This window comes from Pterocles gutturalis, unplaced genomic scaffold, assembly GCF_000699245.1.
Source record: "Pterocles gutturalis isolate BGI_N339 unplaced genomic scaffold, ASM69924v1 Scaffold51191, whole genome shotgun sequence".
Taxonomy (NCBI): Eukaryota; Metazoa; Chordata; class Aves; order Pterocliformes; family Pteroclidae; genus Pterocles; species Pterocles gutturalis.
The window spans coordinates 1-7,553 of record NW_010107350.1 but is presented as its reverse complement, the minus strand read 5'-3'; the positions used below and the strand labels follow the sequence as shown (position 1 = coordinate 7,553).

Below are 7,553 nucleotides of genomic sequence, written 5' to 3'. Positions count from 1 at the left end.
ACAGGGCCTCTGCGGCCCCTCACAAAAGCAGCCTCATCACCAAGAGGCTGCGGGTTCCCTGTGGTGCCTCTCGGACCGCAGCCCCAGTGCATCCCTGGCCAGGCCTCTCGGGCCCTGTCCCCCCGGCGGTGGTGAGGGAATTCCTGCCCGTAAGGTCTCTGCCCTGGCCTGCAGAATGGGGTCCCCGGTGCGAAGGGCGTTGCAGTACCGCGACGCAGGCCCCGTCTTTGGCGAGGTCACTCCCGAGATGATCGAGGACACGCTGATCCATTTGGTGACGGAAAACGAGCAGTACCTGAGTGAGCTGTCAGGTCAGGCTGGGTGCTTCAAGGAGACACAGATAGTGGGTGAGAGTCGTTTCCTCAACTACAGCCAGCTCCCAAGATGGTTAACTGTGGTATAATTAGCTTCAGTGTACTGAAGTGAATGACTGTTGCGCTTTTTTGCAGAATTTATATTCCTTTTGTCTGAAAAATGGCACTTGGATCAATCTGCAAGGTACCGAGCGGTAGAGTTACTCGAAAGGTAATAAATACCCTGTGTGCTCTGTCACACGGTTACACTGTGGATGCTCTATACCGTTCATTCAAACAACGTGTAATGGCTTTTTGCATCTCTAGAGCTTTGTCTTTGTACGCATTTAATTAAAATTAACAGCTATCCATGTATTCTGAGTGCATGCAGAATTGCTTTTCTTCCTCTTTCCTAGCAGAAGAGAACTGTTTTCTGAGCAGTTGTGGCTTTTCTAGGTTTATGATCAAGCAAATAGAACAAATCTGTAAGGCCTCCAAAGAGAACATTAAAAGTCGTGAACAAGGACAAGGCAGCAGCCGGAGCTACCTGAAAGATCAGATATACGACACGTTTGTCCTGCGACTTGTGTCGTGCATTCAGCTTGCAAGCAAACTTTCCTTACACTATAACGTAAGCCAGCTAAACCTTTTCCTGTAACGTTTTTTAGAGGTGTCGTAAACTTAGTACATTAATCTCTCTTAAAAAATAGATTTTTCTCTCTGAAAGACAGTAGTGATAATGAAGTGCAAATGATATAGGAATGGAGACTGAGGGCAGATTGTCACTCATCAAGTAACAATTCGCCAGGAAATGTTCCCAGTAGTAGAGACAAACATACGGGGAGTGGAAAAAATCAGCCTGTGGTTGTCAAAAATTGTGTGGCTACAGAGGGTTCACGCGGGTCTGGGGAAGGTCTGTGGAGCAGAAGAAACCTGCAGGAAGGAAGGGCTGAGCTGGGTTTTTCCAGCCAGCTCAAAAGACAAGTGAGACAGCTGGGTCAGCGGGCAGCGTCGCCGCTGTAGCAGCTCAGGCTTAAATTCAGGGGAAGGCATAAAACAAGAAAGCGCTTTGTTCTTATCTTCTTGGCAATAAGGCACTTGCTAATTTGTCTTTTTTCCCCCCTTCAGATAGTTAACAGTGACACAGCTCTAAAGTTTCTTCAGTCCTTAAAATACTCGTACACTAAACAGGAATTGCTTGAGTCAGAGCTTGCTGTTTTAAAAACTCTGCACTTCCAGATCAACGTGTCAACTCCTTTGGCTTACGTGGAATTGCTTCTGGAGGTTTTAGGTAAGAGTATTAATAGGAGAGAATGGGAAAGGATTTTTTTTTTAAGAGCGTAACAGAGCTTTTACTGATCTGAACAGGAATGTCTGATATTACAGATTGTTGCACACCTTGAAGGCACATGAAACTTTTCAGATTGTCCAGGGCTTTACTTCTCAGATGAGAACTTTGTCCACAGTAGAGTCTGATGAATGTTGTTGGACAGCCAGTCATGACTCATTCAGTAAAAGAGTTTAAAGCCCCCAAACCTGGTGCAAGGCCACATTTTCTACAGGGAGTTACCATTGTCTTTGCCCAGGTCTGACAACCTGTGTTTCAGAATGAGTGAAATTATGCTGAGATTGAGAAAGCCTGGGACATCAGGAGGAAAAAAAAGGGCCCTTGTCACCAGAAATCATCCCGTGCTTACAGTAACTGACACTTCTAACTCAGTTGAATGACACAAAACGTGTGGCCAGTGATGTGTGATCTCTGTGCTAGGACATAACGGCTGCTTGCTTCCTGCGGAACCGCTCCATCAGATGTGCATGCAGCTCCTGGACTTCTCCTACCTTACGCGAGATACCATCTACGACACTTTGCTGAAGATTGCCATCGAAAACTCCACACCAAGCGAACTGCAGGTGTAAGTAGCTCACGTGAATATTGCTTAAAATAACTAATTGAAACTAAAAACCTAACAAAGCCCTAAGGAGTAGTAGAATAATTCTCATTATGCTATTTTTGGGTGTGTTTTAGAAAATTTTAATGTGTGAGACTTTCAGCATTGATTATTGATCTTAATATACCAGGTCAATGGTATATATAGCGTGCTTCACCACATTTGCTGTAGGGGCAAGCTGGTAAAGCATTGAACATAATTGTAATGATCCAGCTTTAGTGCTGTCCATTACAGTATCATTGGGCTTTGTTTGGACTACAGGACTGAATAAGCTTGACGTGTCTGTAGGCTGTATAGTGAGGACAGGAGTAGGTGCTTTTGAACAGTAAAACCCACATCACTTTACACCAGAAGGCACTTTTACTTCTGCAGAGCAAAGTTTCTGACAGTGAAGGAGGATTTCATGCTCTTGGCTGTTGGAATCATCAGCACAAGCGTGTTCATACTGAACCCGGGGCAGTGGAGGCAGGTGAGCTCTACATGAAAGGACGTGAGGGTTGGTGATACATTTACGCAGAGCAGGCAGAGGGGGACGCTCTGCTGGGAGCAGCGGGAGGGAGGTGACCGCGCTCAGGTTTTTGATCAGGAAGTGTGTGTACGCAGGAGCGCCATGAGGGCACGCAGGTAGTTCCGCAGGAGGGCTGGTGCTTGTGCTCCTGTGAGCTTATCCTCAGGCTTCAGGTTCTTCACAGCCAGAACAAACCCACACAGGCATCGTTTCACTGTGAGGTGGAGAAGCAATCTCGGGGGACAACCTTCTGCCCAAACTACTACCAAATACTGTAACAAACAGCCTGTTACAGTGGCTTTTTAATTTTACTTCTTTAGTAGAAGCAATTAAATTAAAAAAAAAAAAGCCACACACACAAAAAAAACCCCCGCAAGCAAGCAAAAAAAACACTCAGAGAGGCTTCACATCTGTCCAAACCCACCAGCATAGGCCCAGGGCACACTATTGTTCTCATTAGGTTTGGAGAGTGAAGAAGTCTGCCTGTAACCTGCTGTCTCCTAGTCTCCTAGGCACTGTAAGTGAGCATCTTCTTCTTTTTTTAAAGGTTGTGGAGCATTTGAACTCTATCACTGGCATCACTTCACAAAGTATCTTAGAATTTTCTTACGCAGTGCTGAAACACGTTGTGGGCAGCACCACTCCCAAGGAGCGCTACCGGAACGGTGGAACAGACGCTCTGGAGAACCGGATTCTGCCCCTCAGATAGAGCCACGGGCAGTGGCTGGTGTGCCAGCAGCAAATGGTTACACTGCTGATACCGGTCCATCTCCTATGACACTGCACAGGGCCCCCACCCAATCTGCGTTTAGTTCTGGTTTTGAACACCCCACATTCTGTAACATTTCATGTGTTACACATTAGTTAGAAAAGTTCGTCTGTTCAGGCAAGACTGCTGTGCTGTGAAGGGAGGGACATGGGAGCAAAGGAGCATTTAGAAATACCTCTTTCAGCACAAAAAGATTTATTGTAAGAGGTTCATCTTCTGAGTTATAAGCAGAGCTTCTGCGAGTTGTGTCAGGTTATTCCCCGTGTTTGTAATGTTTCGCTGTTATAACCTGTGTGGAGCTGCGACAGCAGTACCAAACTCACTGGGGTGGTGAAGTTTGACAGGAATTCACGTGCACATCTCTAAACCCCCAAAGTATCAGTTTAGCATCTCTTTAAGAGCTGATTTTCTTTTATTGTGTTCAGGTCAATGACATAACTTTACATATTGCTTTTCTATATCCTACTTGCATTAATGGTATTTCAAATAAAGTGTCTTGTGGATTTTTGGTATTGTAAACATTTTGTACTGGTTAATATTCAGAGACATCTTAATTTGACTTTCTCCAATGAAACACAGACGCTGCAGCTGCCAGGATGAGTTCTTTACGCGGTTACTTGTTGTAGAATTGGGATGAGACCCAGGCAAGACCCCACTTCAGGTTAGTTAACATGAATTTTAGTGCTTTCGTCCATTGCTCCTCAGAGTTAAATTGTGTTTTAATAGAGTAAGAGCCCCCACTGCCACCTGTGTCTTCAATCTTTCCTTTCTCCACGTCCATCCTGTATCGCACACAAAGTTTGATTAGTGCTTCACTATTGCAAGTGTTTAACCTCAACAGAAGTACTCAAATTTAAATCTGACATTCATATTATTCTGTGTAAGGATCCTTTGTTTATAAAGGAAATGGAGCAAGCCTCAGGTCTTCCCCTGAGGAACTCGCTTTAAATTTCAATTAAAGCGAGAGCAAACGTGCGATCCCGCACGTTACAGAGCAGCAGCCGATGCTGTGGAGCAGGGCTGCGGACTGCTCCAGGGGCCGGGCAGCAGCGCTGCGCGGGACAGCGCACGAGGCGCTAAATTGGTACGTCACACAGCAGCACTCACCTGTAAGGCAAACAAAACCGAGTTTCGCCTTTTTCCACCTCCTCTTTAAACTGCTGCACGCAGTCCAGGAAAGCCACCATGGCGTGATCGAACTTATTGTCCCAGAAGAACCTCAGGCCCCCGGAGCAGTACAGGGGGAGCTCCTGGAAGAGAGGCTGGTGTCAGGCACCCCAAGCGCTCTGTTTTAGATACGATCACTGCAGCTCTTTCGTCTCGCGCCAGGCTTAAATTTAGAAATGGTTTGTGGCACATTCTATATGTCACTCGTTTTGCAGTAAGTGTTTCTGCCTGAAGGCCGGGCTTCCTCATCACCAGCAGCCATCCCCAGTCCCACTGCCTTCCTCTGGCCAGCTGCAGGGTGTAGCTGGAGTCCGGTCGCTTTTAATGCTACCAGATGGCAGAACTACAGGATACGGACACGCTGGAGAAAGCAGGGCAGCTGGCTCTCCAGCACCATGAATTCATAAAGAGCTCAGTTTGTGTCCCCAGTGCGACCAGGGCCCTGGGGCGCTCAAGGTGAATTTCCCCGATCTGCACAGGAGCGCTTACCTTGGATTTGTCCATCAGGGACTCCAGGTATGAGTGGTTGCCATATGGTACCAGACGGTATCTGAAAGATACGATTCACAGGCAGATGAGTCTACCGGTCCTTATCCAGGCGACAAGTGAACTGTGTGTTACAGTGCACACACCTTTGGAACTTCAGCCCCATCTTGTTGGCCAGGGCGTGCAGCAGCAGCACCGTCTGCCCCCAGGCTGCGTTGATCTCGTTCCATTCCACAGGAACACTGGGGAGGCGGCCAAGTCTGAAGTTATTTATTGTGCCAAACTGGCCGCTGTGCCTGCGATAAGAGGAATTATAAATAAGCGTACTGGGGCAGGAACAGCTTCCAGTGCGCAAACCAAACAAGGGCCACGCGCTGACAGCTAGGGAACGCGCGCTGCTCACCGAGCAACAGGAGAGCCAGGGGGCTCTGTGTCAAAATACCAACCACTCGTCTGCTTGTTACGGCAGAGTTCATAAAAAAAACTCCAACCAAACCCCCCACCCCTGAGCTGCCTGCTCTGTAAAGCCTAACACAGAGCATCCCCGCTCGTTAGCGGGGGCAGCGAAGGAGCTGTTTCAGATCTGCCCTGGCACCTGCACAGTGCCACAAGCCTCCCTCCGCCGACACTGCTGGGAGCTGTGGCCAGTGGCTTTGTTCTGGGCAACTGTGACTTGGCCAGCAGCTCTCCCGTCCCGTGTAGTTGTTAAACCACCCCGCGCTGCAGACTCAGCGAAGCGACGCCAGCGTTCCAGGGTCTACGTTACCAGATGTGAAAGGTTGCGTTGAACACGTTGGTTTTCTTTAATTTATCCAACTGCATCTGGGCATAGCGCATTTGGTTTTCCACGCTTTTCAGCTCATCGTCCAGCTCCAGCTGCTGCCTCTTGAATTCACAGTATTCCTTCTGATACCTTTTAATGAAAGCAAGACAAGGCATGCTCAGCGCAGGCTTTTACAGAAAAGTGATTGCTCATATGGTATACTAGGGGGTTTTTTTGTCTGGCCAACTTCAATTTTGCAAAGAATTAGCAACTTACATTGGAGTGTTATTTATAGGTCTCTCCACGTTATAATGTGATTTATCTGTTACCTAAAATTCCTGCCATGAACTACAGTTGCAGGTCACTCACTGAGCTTCTTCCTGCTCCAGCCGCTCGGCCTCTGCCCTGACTCTCTCAAAATCTTCAGCCACAATCTTGCGGTTCTTCTCAACGTCCTCCAGCTCCTGAATCAGTTGTTCTTCCTCCAGCGCGAGTTCTTTCAGTTCCATTTGCAGTTTCTCCTTATCGTCCTCGTTCATTTGCTCCAGTATCTCCAGACATCTCCTAAGGCAGAGCGACACAGTCACCAAATGGGGATCCCAGGAACCCCCGCCAGCAGCTCCCGGTTCCACGACAGGCTGCACACATGAGCAAGTACAGACAGGACTCTGATCTCGTTAGTCCCGAGCTCCCTGCGTTGATCCTGCGCTGTGAGTCAGGGACACTCAGGGGAGAGCAGGGGAGCAGGACAGTCACCGTCCCTGTGACGCCCGCAACCTCACGGGCACTGTGGCCGTGAGGGGCTCACAGCTGGAGCAGCTGTGTACCACAGCACTCTCAAAAACAGATTTTTCATCTCATTCAGACAAAGAAAACCAAGGGCTGAAGTTGGGGACATCCGATACTGATCAGGGAAACCCAGATCACGGCTGCGTCCTTTCTCCAGGCTTCAGGCTAAAGCAGCTGGGTCTGGGGTCACCCGACCCACTCACTTGTAGTTCTGGCACTCGTTCTCGGTGATGTTGAGCTGCGTGTCCAGCTGGTCGAGCAGCGTGTCCGTGCACTCCTCACACAGAGGGTGATCCACGTCTGTCTGCCCAGACATGATGTCGAAGAGGTCGCCGGTGACCTGCGCAAGAGCTCGCCGTTAGCCCAGAAGCCACAGGCAGCTGCAGGCTGGTTTTCAACAGCCGGGCTCGTGCTTCGTCAGTTGGCAAAGCATTTTTTGGAAGTCAAACCGTGATTTAAACTAAGCCAGCTTGACTTGGCTACTCACCCACAGAAGTACTGCAAGACCAGTGCTGCGGGAAGCTTTGCAGTTTATTCTTGCAGAGCCTCTAGAAAAACTGATGCCCGAGTTTACCAGCTTAGGTAAAACTTGCCTTCAGTCTCCGGCTGAGGTTTTCCATCGTGCCGCCATCCGACGCCTCTCCGATCAGCGTGAAGCTGTTGGCGCTCTCCGTTGACATCATTCTTGGAAAGAATCAGACAGCTGAGTGTCGAGGCTCGGGGAGCCAGGGCCAGCGCTGGCCCGGGGTCTGGGGCCAGCTCATGGATCAGGAGGGAGGAGCGCCGGCAGGACCGGGCAGCTCCCACACACTCGTGACCGGGTGCACGC

At 49.0% G+C, this 7,553-nt stretch overlaps 2 protein-coding genes across 2 annotated transcripts; one reads left to right on the top strand and one right to left on the bottom strand.

Annotated features, from left to right (window-relative positions):
* The first annotated feature begins 175 nt into the window (after positions 1 to 175).
* On the top strand, positions 176 to 3,459 carry CNTD1 (cyclin N-terminal domain containing 1). The gene is made up of 7 exons (XM_010088066.1): positions 176 to 347; positions 450 to 525; positions 750 to 924; positions 1,422 to 1,584; positions 2,062 to 2,206; positions 2,615 to 2,711; positions 3,298 to 3,459. The coding sequence occupies exons 1-7, from the start codon at positions 176 to 178 to the stop codon at positions 3,457 to 3,459; spliced, it is 990 nt and encodes a 329-aa protein (XP_010086368.1).
* Positions 3,460 to 3,908: 449 nt separating this feature from the next.
* On the bottom strand, positions 3,909 to 7,480 carry BECN1 (beclin 1, autophagy related). Its single transcript, XM_010088065.1, has 8 exons — positions 7,318 to 7,480; positions 6,928 to 7,064; positions 6,305 to 6,499; positions 5,939 to 6,085; positions 5,319 to 5,468; positions 5,176 to 5,236; positions 4,627 to 4,769; positions 3,909 to 4,301 (listed from the first exon to the last, which is right to left on the bottom strand). The coding sequence occupies exons 1-8, from the start codon at positions 7,405 to 7,407 to the stop codon at positions 4,133 to 4,135; spliced, it is 1,092 nt and encodes a 363-aa protein (XP_010086367.1). The 5' UTR covers positions 7,408 to 7,480; the 3' UTR covers positions 3,909 to 4,132.
* Positions 7,481 to 7,553: the final 73 nt, after the last annotated feature.